Source organism: Mirounga leonina, unplaced genomic scaffold (assembly GCF_011800145.1).
Source record: "Mirounga leonina isolate KUSES-001 unplaced genomic scaffold, KU_Mleo_1.0 Mir_180, whole genome shotgun sequence".
Classification (NCBI taxonomy): domain Eukaryota; kingdom Metazoa; phylum Chordata; class Mammalia; order Carnivora; family Phocidae; genus Mirounga; species Mirounga leonina.
The window spans coordinates 1,868,072-1,886,403 of NW_023270469.1; the positions used below are offsets into that span (position 1 = coordinate 1,868,072).

General features: G+C 63.6%; 1 protein-coding gene across 1 annotated transcript in view; it reads right to left on the minus strand.

Moving 5' to 3' along the window:
- Positions 1–249: 249 nt before the first annotated feature.
- The window catches only part of JPH3 (junctophilin 3), a 73,464-nt gene continuing 55,381 nt past the window's right edge, over positions 250–18,332 (minus strand). The window contains exons 3-5 of the mRNA XM_035024634.1: positions 5,716–5,840; positions 2,985–3,883; positions 250–1,038 (exon numbers count right to left, since the gene is read on the minus strand). Of these exons, the coding sequence (XP_034880525.1) occupies positions 958–1,038; positions 2,985–3,883; positions 5,716–5,840 (1,105 nt within the window). The 3' untranslated portion in view covers positions 250–957. The remainder of the gene's footprint in view (positions 1,039–2,984; positions 3,884–5,715; positions 5,841–18,332) is intronic.

Here is an 18,332-nt window from a genome sequence, read left to right on the forward strand (position 1 = left end):
GGGGAGTGGAGGCCGGCACAGGACAAAGATGTGAAAACCCGTGTGCTTAGTGACTGTGAGAGGAGGATGTCACTGCCATGACGTCTCACGGGGGCGAGGGAGCCTGGATACACCTGCATGCCAAGTGTAGAGGTGCCACACTCGGAACCAGCCGTGCTAAGTGAGCCCACAAGGCTCCCTGCCCTCTGCCCCATCCGCAGCCCTGCTTCCTGGGGGTCAGGGCGGGGGTGGGGGGAGCGGTGGGGGGGCAGACTGGAGGGAACATAAGGACTTTGCTTTCAGACTCTGTGGGGAGTGAGCCTCGCCGTGAAGGCCAGAGGGAGCAGAGGGCGGGGTGTGGCATTACGGGTGGGGGGAGAGAAGAGGCAGCAGGTCCCTGCGTCCTCAAGTACACAGCACAGATTCAAAACAGAGGCCCAGGCTGCTGCCAGTGGGGACGGCACACTCTCTTCCCCCTGCCGCACGCCCGTAACCATCCCCTGCTCGCTCCTCCAGGACCCAGAGGAAAAGCAGAGGTAGCTGACTTCCCACACTCAGCCTCCCAGTGGCCGCTTCCCCTTCGGCCGGGCACGGCTGGACACGCGGGGATCTTCCTCCGGCTGCCTCCTTCTCCAGTCCCAGGCGGGGTGTGATGGCGGCGAGGACCGTGGCCGTTTGAGTTTTTGGCCATTGATTTGCTGGGATCCCTTTCCTTCCACACCAAGCTGGAGGGTCGGCGTGCTGGCCTCCTTCTGCCATGCCACACAGCATCGTGTTATACAAGCAAAGAATTTTGGCTAAAATCCAAAAAACATTACCCAGAAAAAAAGGCAAACTGTGAGTAATACCCAATCATGTTGTTCTGTGAAAAGACTCGGAAGTGGTTGTTGGGCCGTCCGAGTTAACGATCCTTCCCTTTTGTCGTGGGTTACGTCCCTTCTGTACACCAACCGTTGTTTTTGCTAACGTTACATCTCATCAGATGAAAAAGTTAATAAACAAAATGGCGACTCCAATGTTGAGCAAGATCACCATGGCCACCAGGATGGGAGCCGAGCCCTGCAATGGGAGGAGGACAGGAGAGGTGAGCCCGCGCCCAGCCTGCCCCTGCCCCCCCACCCCCTCCCCAAACCAGGAGCACCGAGAGGGCGGCTGGGGGGTGGCCCAAGTCTAGTAGAGGGTCCTCTTGCTTCTTGGGCTGCAGTGACTGCTCCTGGAATGCCCTCCCAGCGCCAGGTCACTGTAAGTAAATGTCCTCTGCAGCTGGGACAAAATATTGGCCCTGGGATTCCTGATGTGGCCCATCCAGAACGGCTTCAGCCTGAGGCCCCAAACCCGGTGATGTCCAAGCCCTCGAGCTGGCTTCCCAGCAGACCGCTCCTTCCCGTCAGCTGCTCAGCTCTGTGCCTAGTGCTGTCCTGTGCAGCCTCGGGCTGCCTCCAGGCCTTTCCTGCCCCTGGAGCAGAGGCCCCAGTGCCCCAGCCTCCCCTCCCTGGGGCCGGCTGTCCTTGGCGCCTCGGTGCTGAGGGCTGCAGAGGCCACTCTTACACGAGGGGCACCAGCAGAATACATACAAGTGTCCGCTGCAGGCCAGCCGCTTGCTCGCACCTCCCCCCGGGAGCTTCATCTTACAGCACCGACATAGTTAAGGAGGCCACATGGAGAATCTCCTCCCACATCTCCCACCCGTGTCCATCCAGCTTCCCACCATAACCGCACGCGTACCGTGCACACGTGTGCGCGCATGGGTACACACACCCGGAGGCGTGCAAATGTTTCTGGCTGCTGGGACAGGGATCAGAGCTGTGAGTACAAGCCAGTCTTCCCCCAGCGGGCGCTCATAGGGCCGAGCTCCAGTGGGATCTGGGCACAGGGAAGCAGGAGCATTTAGGAACCAGCCCACCCAGAAGATGCTCACAGTGGTTTCAGGGGGAAGGCACCTGCCCCCGAAAGCATCTCTTCCAAGTAGCACAGGGCCCTGACCTGCCAGACAATGCGTTCCTCCAGGGGACAGGCATGGACACCGACCCTGCCTGGCCACACTGCTGGGTCCCAGAGGTGTCCGAGGCTCTGCGTGCCCCATGGAGCAGGTACAAGGCACTCCAGCAGCAGGGGAACAGGCCCTCGTGGGCTGATGCTGCAGGTTCCAGAGTGGAGCGTATGGGGGCATGAGCCCTGGGGTGGGGCGGAGAAGCTGTCTGACCAGGGGCACAGGACATGTCTGCCCCTGGGAGGCAGCCTCCAGGTGGAGGGTCCCCGAAGGTCCCTCCTGTGTGTGAGAACCCACCTGGCCCCACACCATCCAGCCCAGGGGCCTCCGTTATCCTTCAAACTGCCTGCCGTGGGAGGCATGCTCATACAAGGACCCAGGAGTGAGCCCCAGTGTCCCCCACTGGCCATGGTGACCTGGATCGCAGCTGCAACCCACGTGTCAGATCCCGAGGTGGGTGAGCCAGAGAGCAAGCATCCTCAGGCTACGTGGGAAGAACTAGAGCTCTGGGAGGGAGGGGAGCCTTGGTGTGGACGGCCTTCACAAAGTTTTATCCTGTCCATCTTGCCCCTGAGAGTGGGCTTCGTGGGAGGACCCCAGCGCCTGGCCCCATGTAAAAGGTGTGGCCTGGGCACAACAGTCCTGAGCCAGTCCCCGGCCCCATGCCCCAGCGGCTCTGGCTGACCCTGACCCCAGGACCCGGGACCGTCCATGAACCCAGTGATAGCAAGGGCTCCTCGCCAGAGCAGGGGAGTACCCTCCCGGGCCAGGGGGAGAGACGGGCTCCCGCTACGGCCCAGTTTCTTTTGGGAGCTTCGCTGCTAGGATCGAGCCTGGGAGGAGTAACCCTCTCTGGGCTCTAAAGGAAAGTGGGACCCGTCGCCCGCAGAGGCTTCCTGTGTGGAGGGTCCCTTTCCTGGGGAAGGAACCGCCACCCCTGTGCGCAGAGCCACCCCTCAGCTGAAGGTGGCAGGGCACTGCCTGCCCCCATCGCCAGTGGCCGGCGACCACTCACCGTGCTGGACTTGAGCTCGTCCCCGTTCTCCTCGTCCGACTCGGGTGCGACGGGTGAGGACTTCTGGGGCGGGGAGAAGGCCAAGTCCCAGCGCAGCAGCCGGGGCTCAGCCCGGTCCCCCAGCCGCAGGCTTTCCAGCCTCTGTACCGCGGGCTCCGTGCAGGGGGCCGGCCTGGCGCTGTCCTTGTTCTGGGACTTGGACCGCAGTCTCTGTGCCCCGAAGCCCCGGTCGTCGGCGCGGTGGTCCTCCCCCAGGCCCCGGCAGGCCACCCCCTTGCTATAGCGTCTCTTCTGGGGGTGGGCCTCCTGCACGTACGCGTCCATCCTCAGCAGAGGCTTCATCTCCATCTCGTAGTTGCTCAGCTTCTCCTCATCCAGCTCCAGCAGCTTGGTGCCCCCGGAGCTGGGATTGCCTGCCCGGTGGTGGGAAGTCCAGGAGAACATAGGGGGCGACTCCGTCCGCCGCTCCCGGGACTTGGGGTTGCTGGGCTGCTTGTGGCCGGAGCCCCGGCAGCGGAAGTCTTCCACGGGCTGACTGCTCCAGAGGGCGCTGCCGCGGATGCCCCTGGGGCCACCGGCCTTCTCCTCACCCCAGCTGTTGCGGGCATAGTCCCCTCCCCGGCCCTCCAGGAGCATCTGGATGTCCCCGCCTCGCTCCTCGTCCACCGAGACCTGCCGGGAGAAGTGGGCAACCTTGTTCCGTGAGGCAGGGGCCGGGGGTGGGGTGGCCGTGGGACTGGCGGGGAAGCTCTGCAGGGGGCTGTCGTCGGGGGTCAGGTCCGAGGGGGTGGTGCCTTTGCGGTACAGCTCGGGGCTCTCCTGCTGCAGGGGCGTCCCCGTGGAGGCCACCTCGATGTCACTGCTGGAAATCGGGTGCTTCGGCCGCTGGTACTCGAGCCCTTTATGGAGGGGCAGGAAGCACAGAGGTTGGGTTACTCAGACCCTCTGTGTCTCGTGAGGCCTGATCTCACCAGAAGACCGCGGGAGACCAGGACTGGACCTGGGCCATGTGGGGCAGCGGCCAGGGCTAGGGCACGCGCCGTTCGCCAGTGGGGTGCGGGCACAGTGGTTCCCAGAGCCCTTTTGTAGAACCCCAAGCCCCCCACCCGACAAGCATTTGGGGGGTGACCAGGTCCCGAGGGTGCAGCGATGGACAGAAGCTCTGGGCCGTGCCGCCCCCCACCCCGGCTACACAAGAGCCCCAAGGCTCAGCATGCAAGCGGAGGGGCCGGCCTGCTCCGTGCTCTCAGGTCCCCTGCCCCCCACCCCAGGTTCCTCTGTAAGGTGGAAGGAAGCCTCTTGCATTAGGTGGCCTTCTACAGGGTGCAGTGTGTGAGGACAGGAGTGGTCTCTCCTCTCCACTTCTCTGCTGGGGCAGGAAGGGCCACAGGAGCCATGGCCTCCATGGGCTGGCAGGGGCCGGGCCCAGCCCTCCACTTATGCAGGAGGAGAAGTGCGCCATGCTGTTTCTGCTGCACACGTGGAGGCCCGAGGCTCCCGCTCTTGCCTCTGGGGCTTTGGACATGGGGCAGTGAGCGGCACGAGGCTGAGCTTTGGACACCGAACAGTCGTCATGGCTGGTCCACGGAGGGGTGAGCAAGGGAGGCCCCCTGGGGTCCTGAGGGGTAGGGATCTCGGACCTGTGAGTGCTGGCCTAAGTGGTCAACCCCCTCCACCCCCCAAATCCATGCACACCCCAGCTGGCACGTGAGGCCAGGGGGGTGGGGACGGCAGTGCACCCCTTCAAGCACAGGGGGTCTGAAGCACTGGGTGCCCTACCACAGGAGGCCAGGGATCACGGCCCTGACCTGGCCTGCTTGTGCCGGGGACGTCCTCGGGGCCCGGGGAGCCCGGACACCATGCCCGTGGGCAGGCCAGGAGGCTGCTGGTCCGGCTGCCTTGTGAACCCCGTGCACCGGGAGAGGCCCGTGCTGCCAGCCGCGAGCTGGTTCCAGAGCACCAGCCCTTCCTGGAGGCGTCCCTCTCACAACCAGGGTAGATGGTGCAGTGTTGGCACCTGGACTCCTCCCACCTGTGCTCCGTCGTGGGTCCTGGGGGGGCCGAGGCCACTCAGGCCCTACTGCCTCCCGGAAGCAGGTCTGGTCTCTCTGGGCTGCCCAGAAGGCCAGACCCGCTCCCAGCAAGGCCTAGAGCCATGGGCTCCAGGAGAGCTTGGGGTGGTCTGGGAATAGCGGCTTCCGCTCACTCCCGGGTCCTAACCTGCTGTGGCTCTGGAGCTTCCAGGGGTGGAGGAAGCTTCTGGGGGCAGGGGGAGCGGGAGATGGGGCAGCTAGTCCAGCCTGAGGGCTCAGCAGCCCCATCACTGACCCCAGCTCCAGGCCGCCTCCTGGCCCCGAGCTGCGTCTAGGCTCACCGGGCTAGACACGGCTGTGGCCCGGCCTCCCCAAGGGACGGAGGAGGGCCACGCATCTGGCTGCCGTGCAGTGGCTTCCAGCTCCTCCCCATGCGAGAGCTGCGCTTTCCCACCGGCCAGCCCCCACGAGTCTCCTGCGACGGTTCCCACGGTGTAGACTGAAGCCTCGGTCCGCAGCTGGCCTGATAGTCCCCCAACTGGACAGAGTGGTTCCACAAGAAAGGTCTAGAACCCCAGGAGCAGGAAGGGCAGGGAGAGCGCGCGGATGGCAGAGAGCAGGAGTGCGCCGGGATGCGGACGCAGAAGCTGTGGGCCGCAGCCCCGCGCACGGACGCCCCCGGGGGGATGCGCACTCACCATTTTCGCGGTGCTGGAAGGAAGGCGAGAACTCTTTGGCAGTGATCCTGGCGATGCGGGCTTCCTCCTGGGCCTTCTGTGCTGCAGTGAGGGCGGCCTCAGCCTTGGCCCGGGAGTGGGAGGTCCTGGCAGGGGGAGAGGGGGAGGGCCGGTCAGGGCTCTGGCAGTAAGGCGGAGGGTCAGTGGCCTCCAGACCTCACGCATGCGTGTATTCATCCAGCCACCATACCACCCCCCCATAGCAGGCACGCGTGCCTGCCAGAGCCTCCGGGCCAGGGCACACCCCAGCGAGGCCAGAATCTGGCCTAGGAGGGATGTCTGTGCCTGAAGGACGGCTCTCAGCCCGGGCGGGCACCAGGTCCTGCTGAAGGAGCCTCCCTCCTGCCCGGGGTCGTGTTCACATGCTAGAGGACAAAGCACACAGCCATCTCATCTCTGAGCCTCCAGACACAAGCAGGAGCTTGATCCATGCTGGTCTGCCCAGAAAGGAGGAGTTGGGGGGCAGCTGTGATGCCTGGACCAGTCGGCTGTCAGAAGGTCCAAGAGCAGAAGGAACCAAACTTCCCTTCCCCGGGTTGAGGCTTGGCTCCAGGCCCAGGGTGGGCACCAGCTGGCCGTGCTGGACACCGTGTCCGAGCCACACCTGCCTCCCAGGGCAGCACCAGCCCAGCAGCCGCCGGAGGGGTCTCCAAGTCCGTCTGCCCCGCTGCCCCTCACGTGGCGCCTTCAGGGCTCCGGGAAAGGAGGCTGGGGTGTGCGGGGGCTGATGGACTGGGGCTGGCCCCTGGCCCCTCTGGAAGCTGCTCGCACTAGCCCCGTATGTGTAGGGGAGACCAGCGCGGAGTGGGGAGAGATTTCTCCAAGTCTGCATGAGGCAGGGTCTCCAGATGCTGAGAGAAATCACATCCGTGTCCCACGGGCTCAGCCCAGGTCCCTGCACTCTTAGCCTGAGGTGTCCGCCCCATGCAGCCCAGGCACGGCCCTTCCGGGGGTTAACGTGCTTCTCGGTGACTTAGTTTCCCCCCTTGGTCCCACAGACTCTGGCCCCAGTGACCTGCATGGGGCCTGAAGTCCCTAAGCTCAGGCCTGACGTCGGAGGCACGTGCCCACAGCCCTGCCCGGAGGATGCCACACCCCAGTGAGGACGCTGCCAGCAGGACCACCCCCATGGTGCCTCCGTGCCGAGGCCCCCACGAGACACCCTCCTCTGACAGGGCTAGACGGCGTGCCCGACGCAGGACAGCCCCAGGCGTCCGTGCCTTTCACCGGCCTGGCTTCCTGGCTCCAGAGCAGTGCGTCCCAACCCGAGACACCAACGCGCCGTGGCCTGTCCCTGAGAGCGGCAGCCTGTCACCAATGATACGTCACCTGACAAACGGTCACGGCTGCCTGGGGCCCCCTCCCCGAGTGCCGGGGGCTGCCAGGAGCCCCGGGGGAGCCGCTTCTGCCACACCCTGCCCAGCCTCCGGGCTGCAGCCCTGGCCCCTGACATTCGCTCCCAAGTGCCCTGCACGGCGTTCTGCCCCAGCCGCATCCATGGCCTTCACCGGACCGTGGCGCCCCGGAGCTCAGACACGCGGCCTGACACAGAGGGACAGAGGAGGCCCAGCCGGGCAGCCCGGCCCAGGGAGGAGGGGTGCTCTTGCGGACGGCGCGTTCTCGACGTGCGCCCGGACCAGGGCAGCGGCTGCACATGGCTCTGGGGAGACGACACGGATTTCCCCAGAATGTTCTGTAGGTTGGTTCGGTTTGCCCTCATGACCATTTTCTCAAGCTGTACCTCCCATGCCATACAGTTCACCCGTTTAAGGTCCACACTGCAGTGGTTTTCAGGTTCTCCTCCTGAAAAACTCTCCTCCTAGAACGCCTTCAGTGCCCCAAGACCCCACACCCTTTATCTCCAGTGACCCCTGTGCCCGAGCCCTCCCCACAGCCCTCTCCGTCACTGGGCCTGCTCCGACTCTGACCAAGCATGTCCTCCAGGCTGTGCAACAGGTATTTCCGTCTGGTTCCAGGACGTTTCCATCACCCCGAAGGAGGCCCGTCCCCGTGAGCAGTCCCTCCCCACTGCCACCCTGCCCCAGCGTGGGGGTTTCTCCGAGACCATCTGGGGTTGACGAAGCACCCGCCATGGTCACGGGCCCGACCACGCGCGGCTGCTGCTTCCAACACTGGCACCACCCATCCTGGGACCGAGGGTCCTCAGCTGGCCAACGCCCTCCAGTGAGCGGCTGCCCCGTGGGCTTGTTCAGCAGACCAGACGCAGGACGGCAGCTGAGCTGAGCGTCTCACACACAGGGTGCCGGGGGCTCGAGCTCCCTGGAGGCCAGGCCAAGCAGGGGAACGTCCCGGATGCCATTCAGGACACCCGTGAGACAAACCCGGGGCTCGGGAGAGGGACGGCCAGGCGCTCGACCTGGAAGAACCTCCACAGCCTCACAGAAGACCCTCGATGCAGGCTGCTGGGGCCGTGCATGGTGAGTCCAGGGAAAACGACCCGAAGACCAGCGTCGACGGTCTGGGACAGGGCCCAGCGCTCTTAGGCGGTGGTTCCTTCTCCAAGTTGAACTTGGATGGCTTAGGGCAGGCACACACCCCCGGCGCAGACCCCTCCCCGAGAACGTTCCTGACAGTTAAGGCCGACCAGGTGAATATGAGCAAACGTGGAGCCCCATCGGCTCTGGACCAAGAGACGGGACGGGCCACCCGCCAGAGCCGGGTGGCACAGAGCGGCCAGTAGAGGAAATGCCATGGTGGGTAACGGGCAGCTACGGAGGGTTGTTGAGGAGGAGCGGCTAGAGTGTTTGGATCGTCAGCCAGCCAAGCGCACCGGATCAGACGAGGCTGCTCGCAGGATGAAGTTGCAGGAAGAGATGAGGGACGTTCTGTGTTGGTTAAAGCAGCGACTTTGAGGTTTCCTCGTTCGGGAGCAACGTGAGTGCGCGTTTGTCATACAAGAGCCCACCTCGCAGGCCTCCGCTTAAATCCCCCCCATGTCGGGCTAGCGGGCATCGTGTGGAAGCATTTCTGCACACACATGGGAGCCACGCCCTCCAGGTCCTCCGTCCCCACCAGACATGTGGCTTGACCATGGCAACCTCTCCCACAGGGGAACCTCCCTAAAAGGTTCCCGTCTGTTTCTGTCCTAAATCCCTGTAAACAAAGTCCCAGGGTCCCAACCCCCTTCCCCACCCCCGCCTTCTCCGGGGGAGACAGCTGCTGCCAGGGAGGGTCCACGGGACACCGTATCCCTGGGCAACGTCTGCGCCTCACTGGTGTGGTCTGGGCCCCGACGGACGGCGAGAGCCTGGTCCCCACCTTCACACTCCCCACGGGCGCCCGGCCTTGAGCCTGGAGACTCTGCGGCTGTCCTCCAGGCCGCACGGTGGGGTGTGCGCCCCCTGCCCCCCATGGGACCCTCCCGTGGTGGACACGCTCCCGGAGAGCAGGGCATGCCCACCCCTGGAGGGGCGGCTGTTTGGTTTCCACACCTTTGCTTAGTAAAAATACCACAAACGTTAATTCACCAACATCGTACGTGTATTTACATACATACGTTCACACATAGAGAAAGAGAATGCGCTGTGCCAACCCGAAAATAAAATTGAATCAAGAAGAGCGTATTTAATAGAGAAAAAACCTCCCAGCACATCACGAGGGCTGACGTTGCATGAGACTCACAGCCGGGCCGGCAGTCAAGCTCTCCGGGTGAGACCCCCGGCCCCCCCCAACCGGCGCGGGGACGCAGCGGAACGGTGGGCAGGAAGCAGCGCCCCCCACCCCGACTGCCCCAGGCTCCCTCCCGCACACAGACCAGGGGCGGCAGAGGCCCACGAAAGGACGTGGGGTGACCTGCCCGTGCCCACCCCCCACTTCCACTGTGGCACCTGTATTGGACCGGTGACCCCCTCCCGCCCCTGCCCACCTGGAATCTGGGACTGCGACCTTCTTGGGAAATAGGGGCTTTGCGAGGTGTGGCACCACCGGATGTCCTGGCTGCCCTGGAAATCTCCCAGGTGATGCTGCTGGTGGTCCAGGGACCTTGCTCTGAGAACCACTGTGCCAAAAGCTGGAGACCCTAGACTCTGCTCCCTGACCTCGGCCCACTCCCCTGCCTCCCCACCCCCCGCCTATGGCTGTTCTACATCCAGTCCTCCTTCGCGGATGGTCCCCACCTTCTGTCCCCCGTGTACCTGATCCAGACCGCACAGCCAGCCAGCCAGCGGCCCGCTCCCACACCCTGGATTGAAGGCATCCTGCCCCCAGCACCATCCCAGACCCAGAGAGGTGGGGGCGTGTGACCCAGGATGGGCTTCCCAGCTCCTGGGTCTCCAGCCGTGCCAGACCCTCCCCACCCAAGCCAGAATGTGGTTTTCTTCACTGTTCCTTGTTACTCCTTGAGGGCAGGTCTTCCCGCAATGAAGGCCCCCATGCCCTATCTCAGGTCCCCCTAGGATGTCGCCATGGGGCACGCAGCTGTCCCCAGCGCTGGTAACTGAGGAACTAAAGTGGGCCTCGGTGGGGGCTAGGGGTGCCCGGGGGAGGTTCATGTGGGTACACAGAGGTGGGCCAAGGGGGCCAGCCCTTAGCCCGTCCCCTCCTGGCTGGCGCCCTGGACAGGGGTCAGGGGTCTTACACATTGCAACAGGACACCTGCCTTGTGTTCCAGAGGGCTCATTTTCACATCCAGAACAGACGGGGACACTGAGGCACAGAAATACGGGCTTCCACACGCTTCAATGATCTGGCCTAATGATCCTAGTTCTCCAGCTCAAAAAGGTGCCAGGAGTCTCTGATAAGTGACTCAGGCCGCCACCTTCCTAGTGCATCTGCTTTGGGAAGGGGCTTGGAGGGGATGAACAGCATCCCCCCCTCCTGAATTCACATCCATCCGGCGCTGATGAATGTGACCTTATCTGGAAAAAAGGTCTTTGCAGATGTATTTAGCTCACACAAGGTCCTACTGGATTAGAGAGGCCCTGAGTCCCATGACTGGTGTCCCTATAAGAGGGGCCCTGACCCACAGTGGAGGAGGCCACGTGAGGACAGAGGCGGAGACGGACGAATGGGGCCAGCAGATGCTGGAAGAGGCAAAAGGACCCCCCCACCCCTTCAGCCTTCAGAGGGAGCGTGGCCCTGTGACTCCAGGATTCAGACTCCGGCTGCCAGAGCTGGAGACACACTTCTGTTGTTTGGGCCTTGGTTAGAGCCGCCCTGGGACAGTACGTCAGGCCGGGGCACGTCCCGGGGGCGCCACTGTAGGGCTGTGGATGGAAGCGGGGGGGAGACACACGCATTTCTTGGGCCACACATGGGCTCGTCTTTTCACAAGTGGAGACCTGCTTTGGGCACATTGAGGAAGGCAGGCTCCGAACACGGCAGGTGTTAGGAGGTTCTGAGCTGCCCAGGCCCCACAGAGTCCCAGGGCGGCCCTCGGGGACTCAGACCTCAGTGCGGAGGATGCCTCCGTGACACCAGGGTACCTGCCCTGTGCCGCGCCTTCCCCTCCCGCCCAGGACGTCCCCGTGTGGACAGAGAGGACACCAGCCCTGCCCTGGAGCTTACACTGTCTTCCTTCCCAGCAGCCTGCCAGGTGGAGCCCAGGGTTCCCAAGAGGCGACCGCGGACAGGTGACATCGGAGATGGCGTCCAGACGCCGCTGCCTGTTCCCTGTCTCTCCCACCACATGGCACACGGTTCACCCTTTCACAACGAGGGGCCTTTTAGCACATCCACAGAGCTGTGCGACCATCACCACGAATTCTTGGACATCCCCATCTCCTCCAAACCCCCGCCCCCATCAGCAGTCACCCCGCCCGCTGAGCCCTCCCCGGCCCCCGGCAGCCACCCTCTGCCTTCCGACTCTGGCCCCTTCCCGTGACCATGTGCCACGTGGTCCGTCATCCGGCCTGCCAGGTGCCCCTGGTTCGAGGTCTTGCCCCATCCCACTCGCGGCTGTGTCCCCGGCCCTGGAGGACGGTGGCGGCGGCGGGAACAGACTGTGGTACGGAGGCGCGCTCGCCGGCACCCGGAATGAAGGGGTGTGTGCCCAGTGAGGCACCGGGGAAGCGGGGTCCGCTCTCAGACCCCGTGTGACAAAGCTGTGTTCCGGCAGCAACTGAGAGGCACGGACACCAAGCAGCTTTTGTCTTTCTCGGGCCTGGGAGGCTCTGAGCCTCTCAGAGGACGTGTGCATAAGCTAAGGGCTGAGTTGTGTCCCCAAGAGACGTGCTGGGTCCTAACCTGGGTACTGGTGCGTGTGACCACGTTCGGGAGGATGTGATGCAGTGAGGACCTGGTTGTCAAGGTCCCCCCCAGAGAGCAGACACCGGGAGAGTGGCCTCAGGAGGGGGAGAGCGGCCACACCGCCTGCCCGATGTCCAGCCCCGGGACCCGAGGCTCCCCACGCCCTGCAGCCCAGCGCCCGGCCCCCTCACAGAAGAAACCAAGGCCCAGAGGAAGCCGAGCCAGCGTCCAAGCCCGATAGGCCCACTCCCGGCCTGCTCTGCACGTCTGCCCACAATGTGCCGTCCTGCAGCCCAGGGGTGCTCAGGGCCTCCCGAGCAGGACCACCAGCCGGTGCCCCGGCCTCGCCCACCTGCCCTGCCCCTTCAGTCGATGCCGCTGAACAGAGGTTGCAGCTCTTGCAAACCCATGTGACTTCCTCACCACCAGTCCGTGGCTCTGATAAACTATAAGCGGGGGGACGGTTTCCGGGCTGGGCTGGGAAGGAGCAGGGTCAGGGCTGGTGCCAGGGAGGGTAGGAGAGAGGAGGGGAGGGAAGGGGAGAGAAGCTGGCAGGGACCCAGTACACGCCCGAGGGTTTTCAGGTGAGAGCGCAGCCACAGTACCACCCGGGAGCTGGTCGGAAATGCGGGTTCTCAGGCCCCACCAACCTGCAGAGTCACAGAAGCCCAGCTCAGAAAAGGCCACGCTGAGCCTCCAGTGTCCTTCGGGGGCGCCAGGCAGGTGGGGCTGCCCTGGGAGGAGACCGGAGACCCGCCCAGAGAGCCCCGGAGGGGCAGTTCCAGGCCTGGGCTTGAAGTCAGCCCTCTGCCTTCCCAGACACTTGGGCTGGTCACCAGGCCCCCCGTGGACCCCAGCCATGCTGCCAGCACCAGCCGGCCCGCAGGAGGCCCCGGAGGACCCACAAGCTGGGCGCTCACCGCCCTGCTCGGCAGCCCCGCCCACCGTGGGGAAGGGGGCTGTGGCCGCGAGCCGGCCTGGTCCCTCCCGGGGCCCGCGGAACTCTAGGCACAGAGCTGACCCCTACTCCCAGGGCTCAGGCCCCCCCCAACCAAGGTTGAGCAGGGAGGGGGCGTCAGGAAGGACAGACAGGGAGGCCTTGGTTCCGGGCTCTGGCGACCCTGGGCTGCAGTCCCGGGGCCCGTCCTTCCAACTGCCACTGGAACGTCCCTTCTTGGCAGAACCCTGCGGCTGCTTTATTTCGGGAACCACATGGGCAACCGCGCTGAGGGCAGTGCTCGGGCCGGAGCCGCTCCCACACGCCCTCCAGCGCAGACGGCACTGAGCAACCTCGCCGTTGGTGCAGGGGCCTCGGGCCACAGCCTGGGAGGCCCCCGCGTTTGCCGCCGCCCCAGGCAGCCGACCAGCTGAGCGCCGAGAGGTGCCAAGTCGGATGGCCCTCAGCACGCCCGTCCAAAGGGACCACTCGCCCGCCACCCCGTGCCCGCCCCCCCCACCCCGGCCAGGACGGGACACGCCCGCCGGAGGGTGAGCTGCCTGCCTGGGGCCCCACAGAAACGCAAACTCTCAGGCCCACCAGGCCCTGCCGAATCAGGGGTCCCCCTGCACCCCAGCCCTGATGAGGCTACCCTGTGGGCCCCGAAGCTTATGAGGCTGGGGGGCTTCTCAGGGACAGAGAATACAAAATGCCCGCGAGGATGTGCAGTCAAGGCTCAGCTCCTGGACCCGCCTCTGGGGCGGGAAGTCCCACAGGCTTGGGGCTCTCTGGAGAGGGGGTGCCTGACCCTGGGCCCCCGGCGTGCACCCCATGGGATGGGTCACCCCTGGCGCTCCCCGGCCGTTTTCCTGTGGACAGCTGGCCGTGAAGCCTGGCAGACAGGCCGGAGGCTCTCAGGTGTGTCCTCGGCTCTGAGCCTGTCTTTCCCGCCCTCCACCAGCCCCAGGAACTTCACACTGTAACTCCAGCAGCTCGGCCAACAGCTGGTGGCCAGGGAGTGCCCAGCATCCACATGCGGCGACCCGCAGCGATCCACGGGAGGCCACATGGCTGACGGGCAGCGCACCCAGCTCACCGTGACAGGTGGGAACGCTGAGACCAGAGACGGGAAAGGGCCCGGCTTTAAGCCACTCACACGCGTGCCCCACAGTCAGGCCTGTACTGGTGTTGGGGGCGCGGGAGAGAAGAAGGCCCAGCACTTGCCCCTGGGAGGCTCGGAGAGCAAGACGGGCCTTCACCACAACGCCGCTGGTTCTAACAGTTGCTGAGGGTGCATCCCCAGTGGCCACCACCAGGTCAGGGAGGGCTTCCTGGAGGAGGGGGACCGTGAGCTGGGATTTGAAGGCCAAGTAGGAGAGCAGTAAAGGTGAGTGGCGGATGGGGCATGTGGAAGGCCTGGGCGGGAATGGAGGCCACGGAGCCCCCAAGGACTTGAGCAGAGCAAGGGGCTGGGGCAGGCGCTGGAGCTCAGAGCCCTGTTCCTCCCGAGACCAGCAAGGGGCCTCTGAAGGGTCAAGGGCAGGGCGGGACCAGGGCTCAGAAGCATGCTGAGAGGGCCCTCAGCTGCTGGGGGAGGGCAGGCTGGGGGGCAGAGGGGACGCAGGTGCCCACTGAAAGCCACAAACCCAGACGGGCCCATATGGGCGGACGCTGTGCCCGTCACAGCCCCCAGCAACGGAGGCAACATCACTCGCCGGCCTGAGCCGATCCACAGGAGGAAGCGGGGGGACTGGTGGGACTTCTAAGAACCATTCAAGTCAGACAAGAACTCAAACAGGGCCAAACAGTATGAAAGGAAAGTCCCTGTTGCAATGATTTCAATGGGGTCTTCTACGGGGCCAGGAAATGGGGTGGGGGGGGGCTTCTGTAGAGCCTGAGTCCCACCCAAGTCCCTGGAAAGCATGTGTCCTTTGGTCAGAATGACAGAGACCTGCAAAGCCAGAGAACATTCTAGATCAAACCACAGCAGCTGGTTTCTCTTTCCCCTGCCACGTCTCTCCCTACCCCCATTTTTTTTTCCTATTAAAAATCCTCAAAGAAAGAAAAAAAGAAAACAACCCAGACTAATGAAGGACATGATGCCCTATGCGCCGGCGGGATCGAGCAAGGCTGACTCACAAAAGCACCAGACGCCAACGGGGGTCACGGAGCTGCCGTCACGGAGGGACAGCCGGCCACCAGCGCTCCGCACGCCAGCCCAGAAATGGCCTGTGCCTGACGCGGAGACCGTGCCCAGGGGGGCTGGGGGCCATGCCAGTGTCCTCCCCCGGCTCTGGGGGTCCAGAAGCCAGAATCGCGGGGCCGGGCTCCCCCGAGGGCTCCAGGGACGAGCCGCCCCTGCCTGGCCCCCAGCGCCGGTCGCCGCCACCCTCGCGCTCCTTGGCTTGCCGACACGCCAGCCCGATCTCTGCCTCCGGCTTCCCTGTCCCTCCCTTCCTCAGGACACTTGTCGTTACATTTAGGGCCCACGTCAGCTGGGATGACCTCATCTCAAGATCCTCAATTACCTCGCGGTTACCTCAGTCTAAAGCAGGGCAGTCTGAGGTTCCGCCGGACAGATCTGAGGTCCAGCGTCCCCCCTGCGACAGGGCGTGAGGGCCCCACCCTTCAGCACCCTCCGTCCCAGGCCAGACTCACCCCAGGAGGTAGTCCTGACCGCCCCTCCACCCCGCAGCCCCCCCCACCTTTGCTAGGATCGGGTTCTAGGAGCAGGAGCTGCGGAGTGCGCCAGCCACCGGCTACTTCCTCTGGGGCAGGTCCGGCCTCCGTGAGCCTCAGTTTACTCAGCTGTAGAGCGGGCGCAGTAAGGGGCCCTGCAGGAGGGACCTTTCCAGGGCATGAGGAGATAGAGCACAGGCCGCACACAGCCCGCCGCTTCTTGTTAGCGGCTATTTTGCGGGGTTTATTTTTTAGCAGCTTTTTCAAGATACAGTTGGTACACGGTAACACCCTCCTGCTCAGAGGGTACAATTCAGTGGTTTTTAGTGAACTTGGAGCTGTGCAGCCATCACCACAAGCTAATTTTATAACATCGCCCTTACGAGAAAGCTCACGGCCGTCAGCGCTCGCTCCCGGCTCCTCCCGCCCCCAGACCTGCTCGTCTGCTTTGTGTTTTGGTTGCTGTGTCGAAAGCACTTCTCTCAGGCAGGAGCTGAGGGCCCGAGGGCTGGGGCCGCGGTGCCACCCTGGAGAGCCCCTGCCCGCCCTCCCGCAGCACCCGGCCGCCTCCCACCCGGCATCACGGAGCTCCTGGTTGAGGTCAAAGGAACTCTTGGCTATAAAAACAGACAAAACTCTAGAAAACCACCCTCCTGGAACAGCGCAGAAGACAGAAGCGGGCTCAAACACACCCCCAGACACAGAAGCCCCCTCCCCCCACGGCACTGCACGATCACCGCAGGCTGCCAGCCCCCCCCCAGTCCCCACCACTGGGGAGAGTGGGTACTGGTGCGCTCATCGACCACATGCTGGCAGGGGGGACTCAAAGCACGAGGCAGGTCCTGCCCTGAGGAGGTGGCATGTCTGAGTGTGGACGGCTGGTGTGCACAGAACCACAGAGCAGTGGGCACCAACAGTGGCCTGGGGAGGGACACAGGCATCCCTGGGGTGGACACGGGCATCCCTGAGCTGGAGGCAAGGAGGGGCTGGCCAGGCGAAGAGTTCCGGGATGAAGGAACAGCAAGTGCAAAGGCCCAGGGGCAGGGGAGCGAGCAACAAGAGCATGTCAGAAAACAGGGAGTGAGGTGGGGAGAGAGTGGGTAATGGAACCAACCCTAAAGACGGCAGGTCTAAAACCTTCCCCTGTCTGGCTATTATGGCTGGATATATACATTTCTAAATTTACAAAAACAATATGAATTCTTTAAAAAATTTTTTCAAGTGTAGAGAATGAATGTAAATTTCCCCTTCCAACAGTTTGCACACCTATTCAATGTCCCACAGGTAACTATTCTTAATTCTGGCGGACTCTCGTTCAGCTCAGGGCCCACGTGCTCAAAGGCACACACGTCTAATTTTTGAAATGTAAATGGCGCCGTAGTCTACATATGTTCTCCCCTTAGTTGTTTTTGCCCCTAATACGTCACCGACAGGTCTGCATACAAGCTCACGAGGGCTCTCTCTTGTCCCTGGTGCGAAACGTCGAGCCGCTCGGCCAGGCACCCCCCTCCCATCGCACGCAGCACAAACTTGGGACGCAGATGTTTGCATACCGCGTGCGCTAGGCTCTGCCTCTTGCCTTTTTGTTGTTGGGTTTTGTTTTTTTTAACCTAACGCCGTTTCTTGGAGATTGTTCCACACCAGCAAACACAGAGCTCTCTTGTTCTTTTTAATGGATTTCTTTTTTTTTTTTTTTTTCCTGAAATAAACTGAGCCTGGTCTGCTGATGGACATGGAGGCTGTTTTCTGCTGTGCGATTACAAATCACAGTCCCGGTGGTTTGGTTCTTCACACACGCGTCTGTCTTCACGGCTGCCTGTTTCCACACATCTGCTCTAATTTGGTGATTGTCAATTTTTAAAAAATCCTTCCCAAGCTGACAGGTAAAACACTGCGTGATTCCGTTGTTGTTCTAATGTGCATTTTAGTTCTTAAGAGCGAGGCTGGGTTTCTCCTGGTTAACGTGGAGGAGTTTATGAAGAAAGAGGGAGGCCGTCCCCCATTTCACAGGTGGGAACACGGAGGCTCCTGCAAGGAAGTCCCCCCCCCCCCAGCACGATGACACCACATTGGCCACTTGCAGCGACCCGCAACCAGAATGCCTGTGGGGCCCCAGCCTTCCTGTTGGGGGGCTGGGGGGGGCTCGTCCTAGTTGCCATGGCAACCCAGAGGCGCCTCTCCCCAAGCACCCGCTTCTCCTAAGGAGCTGATTCTCCGACATCACTGTGCTCTTCTCCCCGCCGCCTCGCCGCCCCTCCCGGCCACGGTCTATCTTTAGACCGAGCGCCCCCTCTTCTCCTCCCTCGCCCCACACCCAAGCCCCCGCACACCAGGAATAGCAGGCGAACTGCCGCCCTGCGAGTAGCCTACATACCCATTGAGCAAGTGGAAAGATGGCTAATTCGGGTGCTGCGCTTCCATCACCGGCGGGTACACAGGCCACCTCTGCCTGTGACTGTGCAGGGACGGGGCTGGGGGGCGGGGGGCACCAGTGTGGCTGGGGGGGCTGGGGGGCAGGGGGAGGGGGGCAGGGTGATGGGGGACCGGAGGATGGGGGCAGGGAGATGGAGGGCGGGGGGAGGGAGCAGGGGAATGGGGGCAGGGAGATGGAAGGCAGGGGGAGGGGGCAGGGGGATGGGGGCCAGGAGGATGGGGGCAGGGAGATGGAGGGTGGGGGGAGGGGGCAGAGGGATGGGGGCCAGGAGGATGGGGGCAGGGAGATGGAGGGCGGGAGGAGGGGGCAGGGAGATGGAGG